We start from the raw sequence: 27,299 nt of genomic DNA on the forward strand, positions 1-27,299 counted from the left end.
TTCCCACTGATTTTTTATGTGGATGAATTGACCTGTCTTCCCACCAAAATTCAAACTCCTCGCGAGTTCGTAGGGTGGGGCGACTTGGGTTAGAGGAGGTAGCCCAGTTGACCTATCTTCCCGCCATTTTCGGGTTACGGTACTTGCATCATCAGCTGACGTCAGTCGCGTCATCAGCTGAAGTCACGTAGCGTCAGGTACTTACGAGACGGCCACCATATTGGATTTGGGGTGACGCCGCCCCTGGGGTGACCTACTTTGTGGTGGTGTCCTTACTTGGCACCAGGGGGGCGTGGGACTTTGTTAGGTTAGTAGAGGTAGTGCAGTTGAGCTTTCTTACCACCATCTTGAATGACGTCAATCGCCTCATCAGCTGAGGTCATGTGACGTCACGTACTTGCGTCACGGCCGCCATCTTGGATTTGGGGTCGTGTCCTTCTCTGGGTTGACCTACTTTGGGTAATGTCCCCGTTGCCCTACTACTTTCGTCTCGTACATATTTTCCGTAAATAACTGACTTAGAAGAAAGGCACCTTGGCAGCTGTGGAATCGTATGGACGACAAGCTCTGTGTAGCTGCAGCTAGTGCAGGGGGTGCAGTTCCGCGTTGCAATAATACAGTCGATTTCTGGTTTAGGTTTGATTTTTCAATTTTTTTTTGTATTTTTGATCTTCCGAATAATGCAATATCTTAGCAATACATATTCTAAAAGTTCAGCTTTTTGGTGTTGAACATAACAGTTACCAGTCGAACACGTCAGAAATATTCATTAATAAAAATAGTCAGCTAGAATTAATTACCTATTATAGGGCAGAAGTAACTACAAAACTTATCAACGTGGAGAGTTAAACATACGTACTATGAGCAGTAATCTCGGACAGTTGACTTAAAACTGAAAGATATAATTAGTCACTAATTGATGATGATAACAAAAATAGTTACAGAGTTTGGTAATTTCCCTGTGAAGTGGGTTACCACCCATATTGCACATATAGTGTCCTGAAGAAATGTAATGGGGATAAAAGTGGTGAGCATGAAAGTTTAATTAATGGCGGAAAATGGGTTCTAATGGAACTGAGACACTGAGAACCGTAATGGCCCAAGTACAGACACATGATTTTGATAAAAATAGATGTTTGTGAAAATCAAACTCGTCAACAAATTTGTAGGCATACCAGTCTTATAGGTTTGACTTGTTTTTTAACCAAGAGTCAACATCCTATATCTTCCGTGAAGAAATAACGCACCCACATTTTATTATCAAACTTTAATTGATATTTAAGATTTATATTATTAGTGTTGACTGACAAAATTTTCATTAATAGATTAGTGGCAATAGTGTATTTTTTACAGTGGTAAAGTTTGTAATTAATTTGAAACGAGAATCAGAAAATAAAGAAAGATTTAAATGCACATCACGCACAATTATGAGGTATTCCTACGCTTTATGGTCGTCGTTATCATGATTTCTGTTAAGCACATTTTGTGACTTGAGGCTCAGATAAAACTGTCTGTCCACATCAGACTTTGTCTTCCAAGTGTGATATTTGTCTTCCACCTACGTCTGGGCACTAGATTTTGCAAGGCCTCAACAAACTGAGGGGAAATATGAAATTGTGGTCTTCCTCGACATGATTTGCAGAGATTTTGTCCGCTTCCAACACTTCAATTAGGAATTTGTTAAGAACAGTTCCCGTCACCCTGTTGAAAACTCCATCATTGCAAAATTTCTAAATTGTACTTCAACATTCCCGTTGCGTTAGCAAGATGATTCACATAACCTGTTGGTGACAGGTCGTCTGAACTCGGCCACGTTATGGTGGAGACACGCACGTCCGTCGCACCTCCCTGTAGGTACCTGTAATACGGTGACGGCGCCTCTCACCCCCGGCACAGCAGAAGCGTTGCTCGTCGATTCGCCACACTCAGGATCTGGATGAATGGTTGTAACAAAGTAGAATGATGTGAAGTCTGACAGGAGTTAGTGGTCGAATACTAGGGCGGACCGTTTTTGATGGGATGCCGTTTCTACTGCGAGTTATTTCCTTTTTTGTGGTTTACAAATGCGTTTACGTTATCACTTCTCATCCATCAGTGTCCTATGCAGATTAAAACGCTCTTACACTCGCGTATCGCCCCAAAACAATGACAGATTTGACGGACTCTAAACGGTGTCCCTGTTTAACAGACAAGGCTTAGGCTGCCGTGATCAGTCGGATCTAAGGCCAACACGCGACCACCGGCCTCCGCCATCTCTTCCGACTGCCGGCTCGCCACCTTCACACAGGGTGGGAAGGTGATTCCTTGTGTTTCGGGCCCATCAGAGCATTTTATTTCCGACGTACATGTAGCCAGTGGCCGTCTTCTAATGTAATGCCACGTCACCAGGGACGCTACGCAGGACTCACTCCGCCCCCCAGTTTATTTACCCTCTACTCCCTCACAATCTGTGGCAACACACTGCCCGTCAATCTTAGGTATCATTCATTGAGTGCTCGCTGTTAATGTAATCATTGTAGTACATTGTTACCGTGTACATCGAATTTTAGTTTGGTAATGAGGTCTGTAACATTCTTAAAGGTCCAGAAATCCTCAGCATGAATTTCACAGACTACAAAAGGTTTCGTTAGCCGTGGTTTCTATATATGTAGACACCAGCCAGAAGGTGAGAAAATCTGCCTCACCCTACGAAGTTTCCCACGCGCTGTTAGTGGAACGGCAGGGAAATAGTGGGAAGGAGGTTCGAAGAACCCTCTACTAAGCGCTAAAGTGTGAAATGCAGAGTAATAATGCACTTGCAGATGTAGGTACTAAGAAGGTTCTCCAGAAAGTAAGTTTCAATCGATCGCGAAATGAAAACCAGAGTGAAAATAGGAAATCTGTGTCCAGCTATTTCTCTACATCATCGGCACTCCGACTTAGACATTTGTCCTAGCTTTGTACCAACCTTTCTGTACCCTTGCCACAGAAGACCTGTGCTTTCAGTAATTCTCTACGGTGGTCTGCAGCCTGTTGTCTGTGCCAAAATTCTGTCTTCATAGACAGCTGGTCATGTGAGCAGAGATAAAATTCAGAGGGAGCCACGTCCGGGCTGTAGGTGCGTGATATGCCCGTGCAGTATGCAGCGGATAAATGTCTCGAAGAAGGAAATGCATGACACTCATGTTACGTGCGGTTTCATGAAGTTTTTCGGCAAGCACTCTAACTTAACGGTAGACACTATTTTACAGGCATCTTTACGTGCTCATTGTGCACTCTGAACTGCAAAGAGGTACATCACGCGATCGACGGGTATACTAGAGACACTGCATGTGTGTAAAGCTTCGCCGGACTGTCCCTGTGATTTCCATTTCGCAGTCCATCGGAACACACTATCTGGACGCCCCTCGTACATTATTTTGCCAGTCCTAGAGAACAACTGAGCAGCACAGAGCAACAAAATTATATTTTGTGCTTTGGGCCCACACGGAAGGTAATATCAGGGAAATTGGTGAAACAGCGTCTCGTGAATGCTCACATATACAAACATCAAAAAAAGTTTTGCATCACCTCGGTTCAGAGAGTTCCGGAACCTGTACAGAAAATTGGAATAGAGACCAACATAAACAAAATTTCCGCCCTTTTTATTGCTCATGAAAACCACACATCGCATGTTGTACCACAACCAGAGCTTCTGAGGTGGTAGTCCAGATTGCTGTACACACCGGTACCTCTAACACCCAGTAGCACGTCCTCTTGCATTGATGCATACCTGTATTTGTCGTGGCATACTATTCACAAGTTCATCAAGGCACTGTGGGTCCAGATTGTCCCACTCCTCAACGGCAATTCGGAGTAAATCCCTCAGATTGGTTAGCGGGTAACGGCGTCCATAAACAGCCCTTTTAAATCTGTCCCAGGCATGTTCGACAGAGTTCATGTCTGGGGAACATGCTGGCCACTACTCAAGCGGTGTCGTTATCCTGGAGCAAGTCATTCACTAGATGTGCACGATGGGGGCGCCAATTGTCGTCTATTAAGACGAACGCCTCGCCAATATCCTGCCAATATGGTTGCACTATCAGTCGGAGCTGTTACGGGGCCTTCCATGGCCACCAGCAGCGTACGTCGGCCCCACATAACGCCACCCCAAAACAGCAGGGAACCTCCACCTTGCTGCACTCCCTGGACAGTGTGTCTAAAGCGTTCAGTCTGATCGGGTTGCCTCCAAACACGTCTCTGACGATTGTCTGGTTGAAGGCATATGCGACACTCACCGGTGAGGAGAACGTGATGTCAATCCTGAGCTGTCAATTCGGTATGTTGTTGAGTCCCTCTGTACAGCGCTGCATGGCGTCGTGGCTGCAAATATGGGCCTCGCCACGGACGTCGGGAGTGAAGTTGCGCATCATGCAGCCTATTGCGTTGCGTTGCTGTTAGGGTTCCTGCGAGCCATAATCCATAGGCAGCGGTCGTCCACTGCAGTAGCAACCCTTGAGCGGTCTGAGCGAGGCATGTGATCGACAGTTCCTGTCTCTCTGTATCTCCTTCATGTTCAACACCCCTTTGGTTCAATCCGAGGCGCCTGGACACTTCCTTGTTGAGAGCCCTTCCTGGTATAAAGTAACAATTCGGACGCGATCGAACCGCGATATTGACTGTCTAGGCACGGTTTAACAAAAGACAAGTGTACCTCCTTCCTAGTGGAATGACTGGAAATGGTCGGCTGTCCGACCCCTCCATCTAAAAGGCTCTGCTGATGTATGGTTGATTACATCTTTTTTTTTTGGGGGGGGGGGGGTTAGTGACGTATCTGAACACGCAGAGGGACAGTGTCTGTGATACAATATCCAGGCTACGTCTATCTTCAGGAGTTCTGGGAACGGAGGTGATGCAAAACTTTTTTTGATGTGTGTACAATGCGGCCTTACTGCAAAGCTGCTTCACATGTCAGGAGCATACACACGTGCTACAGTCTCAAAATTGACGACGGTGTGCTTTAGGCACTGGTGGTTCTCAGCGCTTCTGAAATGCTGTGAAAAAGTATAATTGTACTGTGCAATGTGCAAGGTCGAAGAGAAGCATGTGGGATAAAAGTGTGTAGGGAGACGAAGAAGAAGAGGGGGAGCTGACGTTCTTTTCTTTGGAGAAAGGGGCGTAACTGCTGAAAACTGAAACAGTGCCGACAATGTAGCGTAAAGCACGGAGAGGTCTAGTGCGTGGAAAAGAGCAGAGTGAACGGTTGAAGGCAAAATACGTTATTAAAAGTCGATTAATGAAAACTACATTGTAATTTCACTTCTCTTTTACTAATAAATATTTGCACGTGTTAATGTAAGAACTGCTGTAATTGCTGAATAACAATTAACAAGGCAGATAATACATCACGAATTCTATAATTAGGAAATAAAACACATAAATTTAGGCCTAGAGCCAGATTAGAACTCGCGAAGTGTGCTATTCCGTCGCAAGCATACACCCACTACGGACATGTTTGTAACGTTTGTACCGAGGGAATTGCGCTGTGGCGTGGGAATGTTCGAATTTTGGTTCACTCTGTATACCATATGGACGAACTTGCGCGGTGCGTCCCACGTAAGGTCGCGCGCCCACCGGCAGATGGCAGCTACGCCGCGCCACGCCTACTGCGTCGCAGCCGGCGGCGCTCCCTCCCCCAGTTTTTGTCGCGCTCCATATTTTCGCGCTGCCGATATCGCATTCGGTTTCATCAGCAGTTGCACGCGCCCACGCTCGACCGACAGCCCAGATCTGCAGTTCGCGCAACGCGTTTTGAAATCGCATTCATTAGGGCCAGTTATCGACAAACGACATTGTCTCCCAATTAGGCAAAAAGTGCGTAGTGGTGCCATAAAATGGTCGGTGACGCCCGCGCCAGGGGGCGGTTTAGTCACGACCAACACGACTCATATACAGGGGAGGGGCGCGGCGTGCCGCTTTTTGCCCGGTCTGCCGGAATTTTTTTCCGCGCTGCCTGACTCTGGGATTTAATCAGACCAGTCCGGGCCCGGCAGATTGCCACCACTAGCGGCGTCGCGTCCCCAACCACCGCCGACCTCTTTTCCCAGCCCTCCCCTGTCTCCTTGGTGAGCCCGCGGCGCCAGTGTGGCTGGCAGCGAGCGGTTCGGCCGCTGAGCCGCTTCCTTAACGTGCGGCGCTGGCCGCAACGCTCCACCTGTGGGCCACAGGTTTTCCAGGAAAAGCGAGCGAATGACTGACGGCACTCTGTTTCTATGTAGCCGTGACGCGGCACTCTGCTGTTCGCAGGGAACTGTGAACCCGCTGTGAAGCGACGCTGAGGTAGCTGCATACGTGGTTATGTAAGTAACGGCTTTCTTTCCTGCTACACACGCTGATAAGACAGAACGCTATGACCACCTACCGAATAGCCAGTATGTCCAGCTTTGCACGGACAACAGCGGCGACGCGTCGTGGGGCGTGGAAGCAAGGCGGCCCTGGTAGGTCGTTGGAGGGGGTTGGCACCACATCTACACACACAACTCACCTAATTCTCGTAAATTCCCGTTGGTAGTGGAGGGGGGGGGGGGGGGGAAGAGGGGGCGAGAGCTCTGACGCCACACTCAATGACATCAAAGATGTGTTCAATGGTTCAAATGCCTCTGAGCACTATGGGACTTAACATCTGAAGGTCATCAGTCCCCTGGAACTTAGAACTACTTAAACCTGACTAATCTAAGGACAGCATACACATCCACGGCCGAAGCAGGATTCAAACCCGCGACCGTAGCAGTCGCGCGGTTCCAGATTGAAGCGCCTACAATCGCTCGGTCACAGCAGCCGGCGATGTGTTCGACCAGGTTCATGTCTCGCGAGTTGGGGGGGGGGGGGGGGGGCAGTGCATCAATCCTGGAACCGCTACATCGCAATCCTGGCCTTGTAATTAAAAATACCTCCGCTGTTGGGTAAAATGATCGTCATGAATGGGAGTAGGTGGTCTGCAAGCAGTGTGCCACATTCCTCGGCCGTTGTACGGCCACGTGAATGTTCGCCAGAGTTTGACTGCTCCGCCACCGGCTTCTCCCTGTCCCGCAGTGCAGGTGTCCAGGAGCTGCTCCTCCGGGAGACGGAGGATTCGCTCCCTCCCGTCGGCACGATGAAGGAGGTATCGGGATTTACCAGACCACTCGACGCTCTGCCACTGCGCCGACGTCCAGTGCCGACGGTCACGCACCCACTTGAGCCGTAGCTGCGGACGCCGTGGTGTCAACACTGGCCCGTTGCACGGGGCGTCGCTTGCGGAGGCCCATCGTTAGGAGTGTTCGGTGTACTCACTGTGTGCTCAGGCACACTTGCAGTCTGCCCAGGATTAAAGTCTAAAGTGAGTTCCGCCACAGTTGGCTGCCTGTCCTGTTTTATCACTCTTCCCAGCCTACGACTACCGAAATCTGTAATGAGGGATGGCCGTCCAGCCTCATGACGTCTAGGCGTGGTTTCACCTCGGTTTCGCCCGTAGTTGAAGACGCTCGCCACAAAACTCCTAGCACCCGACAAATGTTGCCGAGCCTCCTGGCCGTAACAACCTGCCTGCTCCCGCGCCTTTCCCATTCTACACACGAACATCACGCTCGCTGCTCCTACATGCGCCGAGCGCGTGTATGAGTAGCTGTCATTGCCCGCCAGCTGACGCAGACATCACCTGGACAGGTTTGTGTCGGTGTTAGGTCGGTGCCCAGAATGCTGATCGGTGTAAGCTGACAGCGCTGAATGACAACGTGCCTTAGCCGTACTGTTGTCCTCTTGCGTTAGCTGTCTTCGTCGTCAACAGCCCGGTTCGTAGTGGCTTCACAGCATTTTATAACGGGCATCGCGTCTTCAGAATGCGCCAAGCAAGAAACGGAGTATACGAGCACTAAAACAGCGCCGGTTATTCGCACGACGCAAATTCTATATGGTGATAGCTCTCTTAGTGAAGAAATGGAAAGAGTGGCCGAATCGGTTTAAAACTGGGGACGTGCACTCGCGCAGCCCATCCACTTCTAACGGGCAGAAGCAGTGAGGCAGCTGATGAAATAATTCGTCGTGAGCGTCGTGCCAGATCTGGTGATACTGCACACGATGTCAAAGAGCATTAGTCAGAGTTCATCATCTGCAGTCGTCCATAAAGCAAAGATTGAGCTCCTCGGGTATCACGGCAACCGGCAGAGAAACACGGGCACGGACTTTCGTAATTGTTGAAATCACACTTCAGGCATTTTCGAAAGAGGAGTCTTCGTTAGAAGCAAAGTAACCCCTCATGTGGCACAGAGCATCGTGTAGTAACAACCGTCTTCACCCAAAGCAAAGACGCCCAAAAGCTCCTGCGTGAAAGCTGAGGACGACAGCATTTCGCGATGACAAAGGTCTAATGCTGAACGACAGACAGTAAACCGTGCCAGCTCGAGAGAACTACTGCGTGGTCTGATGTCAACACTCGAAACGGAGAGGAAGCTTTCAGACCGTTTTCTTGTGCTGCCGGGTAGTGCCCGCCCTCACACAGTGCAGCACCTGAACCAGCCGCCAGTGGCGGCTCTGTTTTTGTCACGTGACGAGGCTGCGCAGGCAGCATGTGGTAGTGCGTGCACGGCCTACAGAGCTGCTTGGAGGTAGCAAGTGGGAACGTCCTCAAGGTATGAACGAATTGGATATAACAATAAAAAGGGATCAATCAGATAGCCGGCCGGAGTGGCCGAGCGGTTCTAGGCGCTACAGTCTGGAACCGCGCGACCGCTACGGTCGCAGGTTCGAATCCTGCCTCGGGCACGGATGTGTTTGATGTCCTTAGGTTATTTAGGTTTAAGTAGTTCTAAGTTCTAGGGGACTGATGACCTCAGAAGCTAAGCCCCATAGTGCTCAGAGCCATTTGAATCATTTTTTTCTCGTTGAGTACTACTTATTTTCCGCTGTGAATTACATCGCATCTTTTTCTAGCTTTAGATATTTGAGCCTAATCAAGCTAGTTAACGTTCCGTCATCTTTTTTCTTCGCTAGCCTGCCTATTCGTACTGGCACTGAGCTCTCGCGATGGTGGTGAGCTGGGCGACTACCACTGTGCTGGACACGGTACCGTGGAGACCGGGCCGTGGACAGATGTAGTAGACCTGTGTCCAGGCGGCGCGGCTCGCGCTAACCAGGCCGACGGGCCCTGCAGTGGCAGGCTGAGGCTGCGGACACAGGTGCAGGCCGCGCCTCCAGCAGGGCAGCCACCGACGCCGCTCCTCACACCACCGGCCCGTAATGTGCAGCAGTAGCGTGACACGTGCGTCGACGTGTCCCGTTACCTACCTCGGAAGTCTGACGAGTCGAGTTCGGCGCCAGTGCGCACTGCAAAGCGGCGACCTTTCTCTTTCCCTTGTGTTAAGATGCCCGCTCGCATCCCTACAACTCAAAACATACACATGTTCTTAACAAAGAACGCTGCACATTAAATTTCCCGCAAGAAACATCCTTGTTACTGAAATTACTCGTGAATGTAGAGGGAGCAAAGCGACAAGTAGGCCTACACAGAATGCGATGACTGCAGCCGGACCACCCCCGCCGCCTCCCGTCTATCTCTCATCGGCGCCGTACTTCCCGAATATTACTCTCAAATGAGGTTGTTTTGATTGAGTCGATGGGATAGCATGTTTGACGAAAACATTGACAAACTATATTAAGTACCGGTACACGACAGTAAATGGAAAGATGAGTGTGAAATCAGTGTGTGGTAATGTGCTGTCGGGATAAAAGACTGACCTGTCTCCAGAATGATTCTACTCTGGCATCTACGGGCGCTCCTCTCACTCGTCGATAGCTCGCTGCCTGCCTCGTCTCTTCTGTCTCGCTGACTGTCTCCTGCCAATCTCCTCTCTTCCCAGGGTCACCCTGCTCACTACATTCGTTCCTAATCTCCCGCTCTGGACTTCGGGCTGCTGAATTTTCTGTCATATCATCTTTGTGTGATTCGTAGGCCCGATTTTTAACATCACCCAATGAACGATCAACACTGCGTAACGCCCCTCCCAGTCGTCGTACGAGGTCAGTCAGAGAGTCCCCAGACGGCAACCCGCTTGTAACGTGGGAACGCCCGCCTTATTCTCATTCCGGCTCCTTTCCGTGGCACCTCACAGCATTGTCTGTGGGCTTCCCAGTTGATTCCTTGTCAGATTTTGCTGTACACACAGGTCGGAATCGCGTTCAGTGTTTGTCCCCATACCCAACAATAAATCCACTCGTTTCTAACTGGAAGACCTATGCCTCGCTCGTGCCCTTAGTCGCGTGGTGGTCCTCTGCTGCCGGTCAGTGTTTAAACGTGACAGTCCTTTCCGAGCGAAGCCAACACTTAGCTTGTGACTTTTCGGAAGTCTCTCATGTCCAGCTACAGATTAAGTGGAGCCCTGTTGCCCTGAACGCTCGGTGGCCAAGTATTACGGTGTAAAGTGTTCCTTCAACTTCAGCCTTCATCTTTGGGATTACAAGTTAATCATCTGCAAACAGATTACTGTGAAAACTTGTCTTACTTTTGCCTGCTATCTTGTGACGGCTTCATGTATATCTGTCCTAAAAAATTTCGGTGACAGGGGGCACTTTTGTCTGAGTCTTCGATTTGTGTTAGCAACAAGATTACTAGATTGAAGCGTTATTATTCTTGTTATAATAGTCGTATACGTAGAGTGTAGTATTAATAATGTTGTTTATTGTCCGCAGCTCGTGGTCGTGCGGTAACGTTCTCGCTTCCCACGCCCGGGTTCCCGGGTTCGATTCCCGGCGGGGTCAGGGATTTTCTCTGCCTCGTGATGGCTGGGTGTTGTGTGATGTCCTTAGGTTGGTTAGGTTTAAGTAGTTCTAAGTTCTAGGGGACTGATGACCATAGATGTTAAGTCCCATAGTGCTCAGAGCCATTTTTTTGTTGTTTATTATAACTCGACCTGCTTTTGCGTTTGAAAGTTTATCTGTTTCAACCTATGCCTTTTCACATTCACTACTGATACGTGATCCACATAATTTATTCATCTCTAATGATGTGAATACACTACAATGGATGTCATCTAAACCACTTTCAGTACCCTGATGACAATCATTTATTTGTTTCGAGAGCAGAACAGTTTCATCACACCTTCCAGGAAATATCACTTTATTCCCCTGTTTATTTAACAACAAATAGTGTCCATTATGAAGCGCTCACACCTGCTGGAACCAGGCATCAGTGGTCAGTTGCGGAGAATAGCTGCCTGAAACATTACCAGCCGCTGACCGTCTCCAGCAGTGTCAGGAAACAAAGCCGAGGGATTCTTCGCCAGAGTAAAAAATGGCTCTGAAAACTATGGCACTTCACTTCTGAGGTCATCAGTCCCCTAGAACTTAGAACTACTTAAACCTAACTAACCTAAGGACATCACATACATCCATGCCCGAGGCAGGATTCGAACCTGCGACCGTAGCGGTCTCGCGGTTCCAGACTGTAGCGCCTAGAACCGCTCGGCCTCGCCAGAGTAAGGACGAGCTCAATATAATGACCCCATTGAGGTGAGACCTAAACGACACGTAGTTAGCGGTTTTAAAAGAAGCCACTGAACTTTTGTAATCACTCGTGGAATTGCGAATGTTTGTCAATTGAAAATAACGATCGTGTCGGCTTTGAAATGAAAACATAGGTAGCTCAGAGTTCATTCGGCTAACTGAATACAGTATGCAAATGTAAATTGTCAATATGCTTCACACCTTTACATACTGGCAGTTACTATCTATGGCAGAGGAACACGTAATTTCAAGGAGCAAAGTAATCTAAAATTGCAAACTAATAGAAGCACATGGAAGGACGCATGTTTGTAATAGAGAAAGACGGTAAGAAAACCAATAAATACGTCATACTGTAATTGTGTACCTCTTATTTTCTGACTTGTGCATCTGCCGCATCTGCACGCTGTTTTAAATGACAATGTGACGAATATAGTACGGCTTCTAATGTTTCCTAGCGTCCTCCCCAAAGTATTGGAAGGGACATTGTAGTGTTGTTGATTCGCTGCCCTGTCCAGCTTCAATAATCTAGACCCGTTAAATGTTTTCGAGTTGATATTTTATGATGGATGTAGAGTCAGTTAGTCTGCATTGTTTTGTACGTGTTTCGTTGTAGTCTACGCATCCTCTTTGAGCCTATGTTTACCTTTAATCCTACTTGTTGTGTTGGTTTCTTATTCCTGTTTGGTTTTTGGAATCTATTGTAGTTTGAGTTCGTGTTAACCACATTCCTTTCTGTTTATTTCACGTAAAGTTTAGTACTCTACAATAGTAATGATCATTATCCACACTCTGTTAATAAATGTTCGTTGTTGGTGTGACCTACTGTGAATAAACAAACACGTCTATGTTCACAGTACTCATTGAGCATCAGATATAATCACAACTAAAATTGCCGGATCCGTGTATCAGGCAAAAACTGAATCCCACAAGAAAATCCGAGAAGTAGAGGGAGCTGATACTGGAAGCTGCGAAACCTCACGGCCCATCACAAGATGTAACCAGTGACACTCGATAATAACGTCATCAAGTTCAGAGTTATCACCAGGACGTAACACAGATACGCTGAGCAAATGTTTGTGTCCGTCAACCACTGTGGAGAACTAGAGACAGGGTCGGTGCAGAACAGCGGATTTGGCAAGGGCCAGGCAGCGAGAAGTCGAGAAGGCCCTGGCGTCTCGTTGCTGGGGGTGACCTGCTTGAAGCGGCTGCCTCCAGGGAAAGTGGCTTGCAGCTCGTCTGTGATCCCTGTGTTGCCAGTTACGTGTAAAGGTCTGTGTAGGGAAAATAGGCCATCCTCTTCCGCGCCACTTGCCGCCATGCGCAGTTCGTAATGGGCTCAAATCGAGTCACAGTTCGCTTTTTTCCTTGTTAAAAAAATCTTTATTCTTCAAATACGTGATACATGATAACCTACCAACTAATACATTAGTGGGTCCTAATTTATACTTGTATTAGAATTACAATTACTGCAGCTTATCTAAGATCTAGGCATGTAATGTTGTTCCTGTTTCCACTACGGGCATTACTTGCTATGTCTTTGGGTTACCTGTGTTTTACTGGTCTACTACTTACTGCTACTCTACTCTACTCTACCTGCAGCGTTACAGGTGTGCCAGCGTTTATAACCTGCATTGTTGGCCGTGCCCACCGAGCTAATCCCAGTGGGCGTACCCCTGGCACCGGGATGGCCCAGAATAGTCGATCGCTGCAGTACTATGCTAATGGAAATATCCTGTCTTATCCTACGACTAACCTCGTACTAAATCCTACAGTCATGTCCGGTGAGTGAAGCAGTCAGGAGGTGCAGCCTCTCCCTTAATCCTACACGTGGCGGATCCGAGCCGCGAAGCGGCTGGCCAAGTCCACGCCTCGGCGAAACAGGACGGGTGTACGGAGTCTAAATCAGGTATGATCTATTACCGGTTGTTCCTTAGGAATTCTTTTATAACTTTGCTTGATATTTCATTGGCAAGTTTATTAAAGATTTGGAAATGGTCCTCTTGCCTGAGCAGGAGGTAAGTGTCGTCATTTGGTAGCTCTTGTCTTAATTGTGCCGCTCCATCGTCGAAGAAGTGCCTGTCGTGCACCACATGGTCTGGAGTGCCTGATGTGGCCCCGCAACACTCACAGGTTGGTGTAGCCCGCTCCCCACACCGGCGTAGGTGCGCCGGGCAGGGTCCATGTCCAGTAAGGAAGGGCAGCAGTCCTCTTGGTGGCTTAAAGTGTTGTAGCTGTTCGCATGTTCTACGACCTGTTTCAACGTTGTCCCACTGTGCCATAGCTCCTCCTCCCTTCGTTTAATTTCTGATTTCTTCCCCACGTGAATCCCCATTAGTTCGATTATTTTGTCCCTTTTCTCCTTTTTTACCCAGTACCACGCCGCCTGTTCCCTAATCTTTATATCAAGAGGACAAAGTCCCATTAATACTGGTAATGCTCCCCCTGGAGTAGTCCCATATGCTCCTAGAGAACGTAGGAGCATATTTCGCTGCACGCTTCTTACGGCCACGGAAGGCATGACCCTCGTAAGCCTGTGTGCCCAGACTCCTGACCTGTATCCCAAAATTGATGTCAGAATACTATTATGGTAAAGTTTGATTAATTGTGGTGGCAGGTGGAATCGTTTATGGCCAAGCCCAATTAAATTATTGAGAGTTTCTAGAGATCTTTGCGTCACAGTGTCAATATGTGATGTATAGTTCCACCTCTCATCGACGACTACACCTAAGTGTGAGCCGTCTATTCTTACTTTCAGGTTCCTCACATGTTGTCCCTTTACTATGTGGACATGCTTGATGAAATTTTCATTTTGGTAGTATGGCACCATGTAGTCAGGATAGATATGGCCCTTGCGATTTTTGGTTCCAAATCTTCGCGGCTACGACCGCCAACAAGCAGGAGGAGGTCGTCTGCGTAGGCTATGCCCTCTAGCACATCGTCGCTGTTCTGCAAGTTATCCAAGAGGGGCTCGATGCTAATGTCCCAAAAGAGTGGCCCCAGGACAGAGCCCTGTGGACACCCCTTTGCAATATTTTTACTGATTCTCCCGCTAGGCGACGATAGCTCCTAAGACAGCCGTATAGCGGCCCTGGACACTCCTTCCCCCCAGACGGGAGAAGAGCGAAGGCCACCACAGGTTGTCAAAGGCGCCCCTGATATCCACCATGATGCCGACAACGTATTTGTGTGGGGCTGAGTCACACACCTCCGCGGCCAGGGCGATGGCGTCAGACGCCGATCTTCCCGACCGAAAACCGAACTGCCTGTCACTCACCCCACACAGCACGCAGTGTGCTGCCAGTCTGTCTGCCAGCAACCTCTCAATAATGTTACCCAGCAGGTCCAGTAAACAAATGGGCCATGGGCCTGTACGATCTTGCTTCCTTATGATCTTTGTCTGTACCTTCCTTGATTGTCACTACGTTGGCTTTCTTCCAAAAATGGAGGAGGGGGGGTGGGATTTCCTGAGCCTCCAGCACTCATTGTATAACTTAGTGAGAGGGGCCACCAGCTAGGGGGGGCCAGGAATTGCACGCCTCCGCTGTGATGTCGTCTGGGCCAGGAGCTCTGCCCTTCTTTAGGGCCTTTATCTGGGCAGTCACCTCCTCTTCTGAGAAGGGATATACCATACTATTGTTCCTATAGTCATGTGGGTCTTCTGCTCTAATTCGCTGTTGCACTTCAGCGTCATCTTCCATTCGTTATGAATAGGAAGGTAGGGCAGAGGGCGTGTTACTGTGAACAGTTCGGTGACTCGGTTGTTCTAATCAGAATCGACAGCAGACCAACACCGACAACGATAGTTCAGGTATACATGCCGACGTCGCAGGCTGAAGATGAACAGATAGAGAAAGTGTATGAGGATATTGAAAGGTTAATGCAGTATGTAAAGGGGAACGAAAATCTAACAGTCATGGGCGACTGGAATGCAGCTGTAGGGGAAGGAGTAGAAGAAAAGGTTACAGGAGAATATGGGCTTGGGACTAGGAATGAAAGAGGAGAAAGACTAATTGAGTTCTGTAACACGTTTCAGCTAGTAATAGCGAATACCCTGTTCAAGAATCACAAGAGGAGGAGGTATACTTGGAAAAGGCCGGGAGATACGGGAAGATTTCAATTAGATTACATCATGGTCAGACAGAGATTCCGAAATCAGATACTGGATTGTAAGGCGTACCCAGGAGCAGATATAGACTCAGATCACAATATAGTAGTGATGAACAGTAGGCTGAAGTTCAAGACATTAGACAGGAAGAATCAATACGCAAAGAAGTGGGATACGGAAGTACTAAGGAATGACGAGATACGTTTGAAGTTCTCTAACGCTATAGATACAGCAATAAGGAATAGCGCAGTAGGCAGTACAGTTGAAGAGGAATGGACATCTCTAAAAAGGGCCATCACAGAAGTTGGGAAGGAAAACATAGGTACAAAGAAGGTAGCTGCAAAGAAACCATGGGTAACAGAAGAAATACTTCAGTTGATTGATGAAAGGAGGAAGTACAAACATGTTCCGGGAAAATCAGGAATACAGAAATACAAGTCGCTGAGGAATGAAATAAATACGAAGTGCAGGGAAGCTAAGTCGAAATGGCTGCAGGAAAAATGTGAAGACATCGAAAAAGATATGATTGTCGGAAGGACAGACTCAGCATACGGGAAAGTCAAAACAGTCTTTGGTGACATTAAAAGCAACGGTGGTAACATTAAGAGTGCAACGGAAATTCCACTGTTAAATGCAGAGGAGAGAGCAGATAGGTGGAAAGAATTCATTGAAAGCAACTATGAGGGTGAAGATTTGTCTGATGTGATAGAAGAAGAAACAGGAGTCGATTTAGAAGAGATAGGGGATCCAGTATTAGAATCGGAATTTAAAAGAGCTTTGGAGGACTTACGGTCAAATAAGGCAGAAGGGATAGATAACATTCCATCAGAATTTCTAAAATCATTGGGGGAAGTGGCAACAAAACGACTATTCACGTTGGTGTGTAGAATATATGAGTCTGGCGATATACCATCTGACTTTCGGAAAAGCATCATCCACACAATTCCGAAGACGGCAAGAGCTCACAAGTGCGAGAATTATCGCACAATCAGCTTAACAGCTCATGCATCGAAGCTGCTTACAAGAATAATATACATAAGAATGGAAAAGAAAATTGAGAATGCGCTAGGTGAAGATCAGTTTGGCTTTAGGAAAAGTAAAGGGACGAGAGAGGCAATTCTGACGTTACGGCTAATAATGGAAGCAAGGCTAAAGAAAAATCAAGACACTTTCATAGGATTTGTCGACCTGGAAAAAGCGTTCGACAATATAAAATTGTGAGATTCTGAAAAAAGTAGGGGTAAGCTATAGAGAGAGACGGGTCATATACAATATGTACAACAACCAAGAGGGAATAATAAGAGTGGATGATCAAGAACGAAGTGCTCGTATTAAGAAAGGTGTAAGACAAGGCTGTAGCCTTTCGCCCCTACTCATCAATCTGTACATCGAGGAAGCAATGATGGAAATAAAAGAAAGGTTGAGTGGAATTAAAATACAAGGTGAAAGGATATCAATGATACGATTCGCTGATGACATTGCTATCCTGAGTGAAAGTGAAGAAGAATTAAATGATCTGCTGAACGGAATGAACAGTCTAATGAGTACACAGTATGGTTTGAGAGTAAATCGGAGAAAGACAAAGGTAATGAGAAGTAGTAGAAATGAGAACAGCGAGAAACTTAACATCAGGATTGATGGTCACGAAGTCAATGACGTTAAGGAATTCTGCTACCTAGGCAGTAAAATAACCAATGACGGACGGAGCAAGGAGGACATCAAAAGCAGACTCGCTATGGCAAGAAAGGCATTTCTGGCCAAGAGAAGTCTACTAATATCAAATACCGTCCTTAATTTGAGGAAGAAATTTCTGAGGATGTACGTCTGGAGTACAGCATTGTATGGTAGTGAAACATGGACTGTGGGAAAACCTGAACAGAAGAGAATTGAAGCATTTGAGATGTGGTGCTATAGACGAATGTTGAAAATTAGGTGGACTGATAAGGTAAGGAATGAAGAGGTTCTACGCAGAATCGGAGAGAAAAGGAATATGTGGAAAACACTGATAAGGAGAAGGGACAGGATAATAGGACATCTGCTAAGACATGAGGGAATGACTTCCATGGTACTAGAGGGAGCTGTAGAGGGCAAAAACTGCAGAGGAAGGCAGAGACTGGAATACGTCAAGCAAATAATTGAGGACGTAGGTTGCAAGTGCTACTCTGAGATGAAGAGGTTAGCACAGGAAAGGAATTCGTGGCGGGCCGCATCAAACCAGTCAGTAGACTGATGACCAAAAAAAAAAAAAAAACTTGCAGCCAACGTTGCTTTGCTTCCCAGACGACACTTCGCTGGTAGTACCTTTTCTCCCTCATTACAGACTGCTGGCGCACCTGTCCCAATTCGGTTGACCATGGAGACGGTGAAACCGCAATGGCTCTCTTCCTGTTTGGTACGGCTGCTTTCACCACCATGATGACTGCTTTCACCAGCTTCTCAGTGCATTCCTTCACATTCTCACCACCTTTTGGCAATCACAGTATGTTACACTCTCTCTCCAATCAGTCCTGTTATAGTTGAGCTGTGTCTCCCATCCCATGTTCCAGTGGCACTCCCTGTCTCCCAGTGAAATTGTAATGAGATTGTGGTCGCTAGTTGTAACTTGATTCCAGACCATCCGATCTGTTACCTTGGTTACGATATTAGGCGTCACCAAGGTAACATCAATATTCGTGCCTTCACCCGCACCTTCTGTATAAGTAGGGGAGTGGCCACCCTTATTGGCGACCATTAGTTGTAATGCAGTGATGGTCTCTTCGGCTTTTTCTCCTCGACAGTCTCGGATGCCGCTGAACCACAGGGGGGACTTGGCATTTATATCAGCCTTGACGATACACTTGCGCCCCCCTCAACGTCGTGGTCACTTGTGTTAATTTGTCTAGGGATTCATCAATTCCCCTACCGTACTGGAAATACATGTTTATAATGTACAGGACTTCAACAGGTGACGGTAATTCCACGACGTTGCTGTGGTCGTCAGAGAACTGTGCAAGGACTGTAGCTCTCAGTACTTTATTGGTAATCATAACTGCAGGTCTCGGTTCCACTTCACTGCGGATTACCTGCCAGTTGGCTGCTGCGAAGGGGATTCGTCCAGCTTGGGAGTAAGGTTCCTGCAAACAGAGCACATCCAGTCTCCTCTCCTCCAACACTCTTCGAAGTCCCTGCATGACTAGGTTACTGTTACGTAAGTTAATCTGTCCTATTTTTAAATGGCTCTCAAGAAAAAATGTTCTAATGTATGATTGTGGCTACTTTCTTCTCCAGTCATGCGATAGTCTCCCATTTGTGATGACAGGTTGATTATACGATTCATCTAAACCAAATTTTTCGTTTCGTCTTTCGAAAACTTTTTTAACTAAGTCTCGCAGGGCTCCGAAGTCGGTGGGGAGGTCATCGTCTTTAGCTGTATTCTGTCCACAGCTTCCATCACCGAGAAGGTGACGTCCCTACCGTACTCATGACCAACACGGATCACATGTCTCAGAGCCGTGGTGAGGACAGCCGGCTCCTCTAGGCGCGCTAATTGTATTGCATGTTCTAGGTTTGGGTATATCCTTTTGGGATCTATGCCCATACCTCTCTGGCTAGATGGATTTGTAGATGAACTCGAACTGCTCACAATGTTAACTTGCACTTTCTTTACTGATCGTATCATTTTGCTTTATCATTAGGAGACTTCCTACCACAGGGTGCCCTTTCGGTCGTTCTGGATCTTCAAGTGACCTTAGTCCCCGGTTTGGGGGAGAGAGAGCAACTGTCTGACCACAAGGCTCCGTTTGCACACGTACATCTTTCATTTTCACTCTTTCAGTTTGTATCTTGGTGAATCTTTGTATGAATTTCCTGAATCTGCTGGCCCATTCCTCAGCTTTTCGCTCGCGGCCTGTTTTACGCTTCCTGTATAGACTTATGGCCTCAGCCGTAATCAGTTCTTGCAATGAGGCTTTGCTCTAGCATCCTGTAGGTAGAGCAGTTTCTTCCTGTGATGTTACAGCTTTTCTTACGTCTCCGCGTGCATGGGATACATATCCCAGTTCTGCCGCAGGTTTTTCTTGTGTGATCTTCAGCCCCACACCTGGAGCGAGCCTGCTTTCCCTCGCAGTGTTTATGAATACGATCCAAGTCGCCACAGTTGTGCCACCGGGGAACTGTTAAACAGTCCCCTACGTTAATTGCATGGAAACCCATGTATACTCTACCCATAGTGGTAATCCTGCGCTACTTATTCCCCTAGACCTCGATAACACTCGAATAACACGCCTCTTGTTCAGCCACGACGTATAGACTTGTGGTAGTAGTCGCAGACACATTGACAGCTGCGGAACACCAGCATCCGTTCGTGCTCGATATCTTCCCCGACGGCGAAGTTATCTTTCAGCAATATAACTGTACACGTCTCGAAGCCGTGCTGCTCCGGTTTGAGCAACATTATAGTGAACTGCCGTATTCTGCTGCCGCCTTCCTGCACAGAGCCGCTGACCTGAGTGTGTGTCTGCTGTTGCTTCCGGCAGGCGAGTCGCAGCAGCTGGACCTGGAGGGCCCGCTGTACGTGGGCGGGCTGGGCCCGGCGACGGCGGCCGTGCCGGTGCCGGCGGCGCTGTGGACCGGCGCGCTGCGCCGCGGCTTCGTGGGCTGCCTGCGCGACCTGGTGCTCAACGGCAACGCCGTCGACGTCGCCGGCTACGCGCGACACCAGGACTCCGGTGAGTGGGGCGCCGGCCGCACTCAGCTGCCGTGCACTCGGCTGCACCATCCACCCCAACACTCGATGCTGTTATATTAGCTGGGGCGACGCCCGTTACCAACTGCTGCAATCGCCGATTACACTTACAGATAAGAATTTTCTTACATTTAAACATTCTCGGTATATATATTTTTGTGCACTTTAAATTGAGTGCATACTAAATACTTTCAAAACGCACTGTTAACGCGGGGGCGTTTAAAACGTTAACGGCTGTGGGTGGATAGGCGTGCTGGTCGGCTACCCGTTACACTCCTGCTACGACAGCGCGTACCCCACTGCGAGCTCCATCTCCTCGCTCGCTTCCACCGGAGAAAGAGAGGGAGAGGAAGAGGGCTGCAGGCAGCCGTCAGTGGCGCAGCCCCCACGATTCTCTAGCACCTCTACAGGCACCTCTGTCATTCTCTCGCGCATTACTGCACTGCAAGTGTTCAGATGTGAATCGCGGTACACGATTTTAGTTTTAGCCAACAGGTATATTTTTTAACGATTTTAAATGTGTTTCTCCGTGAGTCTGTAGAGCGTTACTGAAGCAATATAGACAAGGAAGCAATATGGAAAAGATGTACTCATATCAGATTATAAATGTGTGTGCAAAGTCTGTGGAAACTTCATTTATGAGACTTGGTTCTGAAGAGAAAAGTGACTATTTCTTTTCTTAATCTTATAGGACTTAACTGCTAACGTCATCAGTCCCTAAGCTTACACACTACTTAACCTAAACTATCCTAAGGACAAACACACACACACACACACACACACACACACACACACAGACACACAAAAGCCCGAGGGAGGGCTCGAAACTTCGCCGGGACCAGCCGCACAGTCCATGTCTGAAGCGCCCTAGACCGCACGGCTAATCCCGCGCGGCTAAAAATTATATCACACATTTCCAACAAACTCGTTCCTCCTCTTACAAATGGCGCTGTAATGAGACACCAACATTGTACTGTTGCCCAAGTGTTTTGTACACTACTGGCCATTAAAATTGCTACACCAAGAAGAAATGCAGATGATAAACGGGGATCCATTGGGCAAATATATTATATTAGAACTGACATGTGATTACATTTTCACGCAATTTGTGTGCATAGATCCTGAGAAATCAGTACCCAGAACAACCACCTCTGGCCGTAATAACGGCCTTGATACGCCTGGGCATTGAGTCAAACAGAGCTTGGATGGCGTGTACAGGTACAGCTGCCCATGCAGCTTCAACACGATACCGCAGTTCATCAAGAGTAGTGACTGGCGTATTGTGACGAGCCAGTTGCTCGGCCACCATTGACCAGACGTTTTCAATTGGTGACAGATCTGGAGAATGTGCTGGCCAGGGCAGCAGTCGAACATTTTCTGTATCCAGAAACGCCCGTACAGGACCTGCAACATGCCGTTGTGCATTATCCAGCTGAAATGTAGGTTTTCGCACGGATCGAATGAAGGGTAGAGCCACGGGTCGTAACACATCTGAAATGTAATGTCCTCTGTTCAAAGTGACGTCAATGCGAACAAGAGGTGACCGAGACGTGTAAACAGTGGCACCCCATACCATCATGCCAGGTGATACGCCAGTATGGCGCTGACGAATACACGCTTCCAATGTGCGTTCACCGCGATGTCGCCAAACACGGATGCGACCATCATGATGCTGTAAACAGAACTTGGATTCATTCGAATAAATGACGCTTTGCCGTTCTTGCACCCAGGTTCGTCGTTGAGCACACCATCGCAGGCGCTCCTGTCTGTGATGCAGCGTTAAGTGTGACCGCAGCCACGGTCTCCGAGCTGATAGTCCAGGCTGCTGCTAACGTCGTCGAACTGTTCGTGCAGATGGTTGTTGTCTTGCAAAAGTCTCCATCTGCTGACTCAGGGATCGAGACGTGGCTGCACGATCCGCTACAGCCATGCGGATAAGATGCCTGTCATCTCGACTGCTAGTGATACGAGGCCGTTGGGATCCAGCACGGCGTTCCGTATTACCCTGCTGAACCTACCGATTCCATATTCTGCCAACAGTCATTGGATCTCGACCAACGCGAGCAGCAATGTCGCGATACGATAAACCGCAATCGCGATAGGCTACAATCCGACCTTTATTAAAGTCGGAAACGTGATGGTACGCATTTCTCCTCCTTACACGAGGCATCACAACAACGTTTCACCAGGTAACGCCGGTCAACTGCTGTTTGTGTATGAGAAATCTGTTGGAAACTTTCCTCATGCCAGCACATTGTAGGTGTCGCCACCGGCGCCAACCTTGTGTGAATGCCTTGAAAAGCTAATCATTTGCGTATCACAGCATCTTCCTGTCGGTTAAATTTCGCGTCTGTAGCACGTCATCTTCGTGGTGTAGCAATTTTAATGGCCAGTAGAGTATTTAGAAAACGCAATATTTTACTTCCTGTGGTCTCAGTGAAGCAGTACCTGAATTAATTTTCCATTTCTGCAACCGGCACTTCGGCGGAAATATCATTTTCGACGTTGAAGCGAATCAAAACTTACCTTCGAAATACACACTATCAAACCAGATTTTCTCACATTGCTTTGTGTTCCATTGTCAAATCCGCGAAACAAGAAGTTTCATTTTGCGACTCCGTGACCCTAGTTTTCGACAAGAAGGATCGCATGCCCTCACGGCATACTTTATTCAGTGTAACACTTGGGTGTGATGCCCCACAATAATGAATGCTCGTAAACAATAACATAATAATAGTAACAATGATCATATAACAAAAAATCTGACTTAAAGAACAGGCGTCAAGTCCACTGGCAACGCGTGAGGTATTGGTAATTGTAATCGCTTTTCAAAATTATCAAAGGTAACTGTATTGTTCTAATTATAATTATTATTGTCATTGTTATGATTATTATGCTACTGTTAATAATAATAATAATGATGATGATGATGATAATGATAATTACAACAACACTCACTTGGGTAATCGTAAACAGTAGCATAATAATAATAACAATGACAATAATATGGTTCAAATGGCTCTGAGCACTATGGGACTCAACATCTGTGGTCATAAGTCCCCTAGAACTTAGAACTACTTAAACCTAACTAACCTAAGGACATCACACACATCCATGCCCGAGGCAGGATTCGAACCTGCGACCGTAGCGGTCACGCGGTTCCAGACTGAAGCGCCTTTAACCGCACGGCCACACCGGCAGGCATGACAATAATAATAATAATTAGAATAATACAGTTACCTTTGATAATTTTTAAAAGCGATTACAATTACCAATACCTCACGCGTCGCCAGTGGGATTGACGACTGTTCTTTAAGTCAGATTACTCAAGTTCACACCAACTACGAGAGACATCTTTCAGATTGGTTCAAAAATGGTTCAAATGGCTCTGAGCACTATGGGACTCAACTGCTGAGGTCATTAGTCCCCTAGAACTCAGAACTAGTTAAACCTAACTAACCTAAGGGCATCACAAACATCCATGCCCGAGGCAGGATTCGAACCTGCGACCGTAGCGGTCTTGCGGTTCCAGACTGCAGCGCCTTTAACCGCACGGCCACTTCGGCCGGCATCTTTCAGATTGAGTCAAATCTCTGTGGAAAACTATATTTAAAGTCAGACTTTTCCCCCTAAGTAAACTTTCCTTTCATAAGCGACTTAAAAGCATTCAGTATTGCCAAAATAACAAGACTCGGTCACCAATTAAGCGTAAAGGAGAAATAGAACTAATTAGCAAAGCAATCACTAACAGTAATGGACATTGTATGCAATTTTCGTGCAGCATTTATGATTTGCCTTGGCTGACTATTAGAATCTGTATATAAAATTATAAAATATGTTACGGGACAGTTTGAGAATAAACTGCCACATAACACTGGGATATAATCCGACTAACAATGACCACTTTGAAAGTAAAATAATGGTAGTTTGGCATCACAAATCAGCAGAGTATGGATAGTATTGCAAATTACAGGACCATCTGCCAATCTGTGCCACTGGAGTATCCCCCAATAGTTCTCATAAATTGTGGTAGACAAGAGACGTAGTAATATGAAATCGTCTGGGATTAAATTAGCAACATTCTGCTCCGACTAAGCGGTGTTGAATAGGAAATCAACACCACACTCAAAATGGTGAACGTATTGTTATTTTGGGTTCTCTCTATCTTAAGCATACTGCAAGTTGAAAACTTATTCAGCATAAGCGCTTTTCCCTTACATTGACAAAGCATCAGCAGCAGTTATATTGTAGATCTTACTTGTAGTCCTTTCAGTATTTAAAGACTGAATGGAACTTTTCCTTAAGGATAATTAATGGTAGACATTACTGTTAGGGTTTTATATTCCTTGTTCAATGAGCTGATGACAGCTGCTTCCCCCTTTTACGTATGGTAGCGAAAACTGGGATCAAACTTTTACTGCACATATTCAGTTGTTTCATTATCCTCATGCCTTTTAAAATCTGCTTTTTCAGTCACTTGCACACTAGACTTTCTTGGTTTGAAACATTGTGTTACTTGTAGCTTACAGAGCCTCTCTGCGGATGTTCACATATTCCAGTGATGCTGTATCTTTACATTTCTGTTTCTGTGTTTTGGGGCTAGTGCCAACGACAGTGTTCTTAAGAAAAGCATGTACTAAGTCCATGGCGAGCAAATGTCTTGTTGCCTACTGGAGATGCTCGGAAAAAGGGAACTGTGTCTGTTGAAGGAGCTTCTCAATTTTCAGTACACTTAAAATAGGAACGAAAATAACTGTGACTGCTATTATTTTACGATGCTTCGCATGCGGTTGGAGTATCCGAGTATAGTCCCTAAACCTATCTACAGAAATGGAAATAAGTCACTTGGTTATACCTATGGTATTCCGGCCCTCGACGGCCACGTCTCTGAGACGCAGCCTGTATTCACTTGGGAACCAACTCATCTGTGGAAACATATTCTGCTGGTAGTATAACTGAAACTTAGCAACAATGCGGAGTAACTTTGACAATCTCCTGATTGTCAAGTTACTTTCTGGATGGCATACAATTATCCTGCTCAATTCACTTGATATTTCCTTATCGTTCAAACGGCTCTGAGCACTGTGGGACTTAACATCTGAGGTCATCAGTCCCCTAGAACTCAGAACTACTTAAATCTAACTAACCTAAGGACATCACACACATCCATGCCCGGGGCAGGATTCGAACCTCCGACCGTAGCGGTCGCGCGGTTCCAGACTGAAGATATTTCCTTATCATTTCCTTTGAATAATCAGGGTGGTTTTCACTTAAGGTGTACCAACAGGCTATCATTTCAGGTTCTAAGCCCAGGACGGTTGTTACAAGCAAGAAGCAGAAACAGTCTCGTCTTCTACACTACAGTTTGTATGTCGCAGCCACCACTGGGAGACATGAGTACTGCAGCTGTTCACCGGGTCTAAGGAAATGTTAATAAGAAAATTTCTCCATCGTAAGTCTTTTTGCTACTTACAGTACCTCATAGTCTAATGGCGAAAAATTTTTGATCTGCACACTGGATAATGCCTTTTTCCGCGTCTACTGATATAATTTTTGGTTTTTTGTGGATACACAATTTATTTAGGAAATTTAGCAATGAAGAATTTACTAACTGAATTTCTTTGTGTGTCTGTTCCATCTGTCACATTTACGTACAACTTGAGTAGGACTCAGGACAGCACAAAAACACAAATTGTTTTGAAGCCATAATTCATAATATCTCACTAATTCGTGCCGATTCAGGCATGCTTTTGTTGCACATACAGTACTTCGATTTATTAAAGCAGACTTTCACCATAGAGTTATCATGGTAAATTGAAATTCATTTGTATTATTACAGTGCGTATTTTAAAAGCGTTTTCCCATTAGTTTATTGAACACAGCAGTAAACGTAAGCGATAAGTTAATCATCAACAATATGTTCTCTCACGTTATCTGAAACGATATGCTGTACCACGATATGGTGCACCGATTCCATGCCTGTAGAAATCTATTAGTTTATTGCTAAAGATGTCGTCTAGCCCAGTTTGAAGTGCATTTTCTCCAGAAAGCAATGTTTGTGATTGATGGTAGATAAGTAATGGGAAAATAAACATTTGAGAACATGAGATCAGAAGAATAAGTACGTGAACATTAACTTCCAAAGCAAACCCCTGGACAGCTTTAAAACGTGAAATCAGCAGTGTACAGATGGGAATAATGTGCAGTAGCAGCACTTGATGGAGTTTTTGAATGATTTCTCGAAGCCTTCAGCTGCCATTTTCTTTATTCCCTGTACGATTGTACAATTTCTGCCTTAGGCCATTTCCAAGTATTTTATGGATGCTTTTTGGTAAGAGATTGTATGACATGCATCCTTGCTACTATAACGTCATATCACGTTCATAAATTACCTCGAGGTGAACAAAACGTGACGTCATGTCACTTTCATAAATTAGTTCGAGGTGAACACATCGAACTAATTTATGAATGTGACATGATGTCGTAGTAGCAACGACGCATATGATATAATCTCTTACCAAAAAATCATCCGTAAAATACTTGAAAATGGCCTAAGGCGGAAATTGTACAATCGTACAGGAAATAAAGAAAATGGCAGCTGAATGCTTCAAGAAATCATTCAAAAAATTCATCGCAGCTGGGGACCCCATCGCACTGAAAACTTGGAGTTTTGTTGGTCGTTCTACTTGTATCGATATCTCAATTGTTAGCAACAAATGCAACCTGCAATAGACACAATCCTGGGGAGCTGTTCGTGTGCACAACACGCTTGTTGTTCCACCAGATGAAAATAGTATCTGTTCACACTGTCTGTTAGTCGAGGAGATGGGTTTTGTTGGAGCTCAGCCACTAATTGCTTCTTAAGAAATAAACAAAAACCGGTTAACAATATTTCGTAGGAATGGTCGATGATAAAACTGATGACGTTCAAGTAAATATGCAGTAATAATCGCCGTTTTGATTACTGTGCTATTGAAC

The 27,299-nt window shown here is 46.4% G+C and overlaps 1 protein-coding gene across 5 annotated transcripts in view; it reads left to right on the forward strand.

The window, feature by feature from the left end:
* LOC126481546 (neurexin-1) overlaps positions 1–27,299 on the forward strand; it is a 2,075,559-nt gene that overhangs the window by 1,607,218 nt on the left and 441,042 nt on the right. For all 5 annotated transcript variants that reach the window (XM_050105375.1, XM_050105377.1, XM_050105378.1 and 2 more), the window contains one exon: positions 20,113–20,304. In XM_050105375.1, the coding sequence (XP_049961332.1) occupies positions 20,113–20,304 (192 nt within the window). The remainder of the gene's footprint in view (positions 1–20,112; positions 20,305–27,299) is intronic.

Source organism: Schistocerca serialis, chromosome 5 (genome assembly GCF_023864345.2).
Source record: "Schistocerca serialis cubense isolate TAMUIC-IGC-003099 chromosome 5, iqSchSeri2.2, whole genome shotgun sequence".
Lineage (NCBI taxonomy): Eukaryota > Metazoa > Arthropoda > Insecta > Orthoptera > Acrididae > Schistocerca > Schistocerca serialis.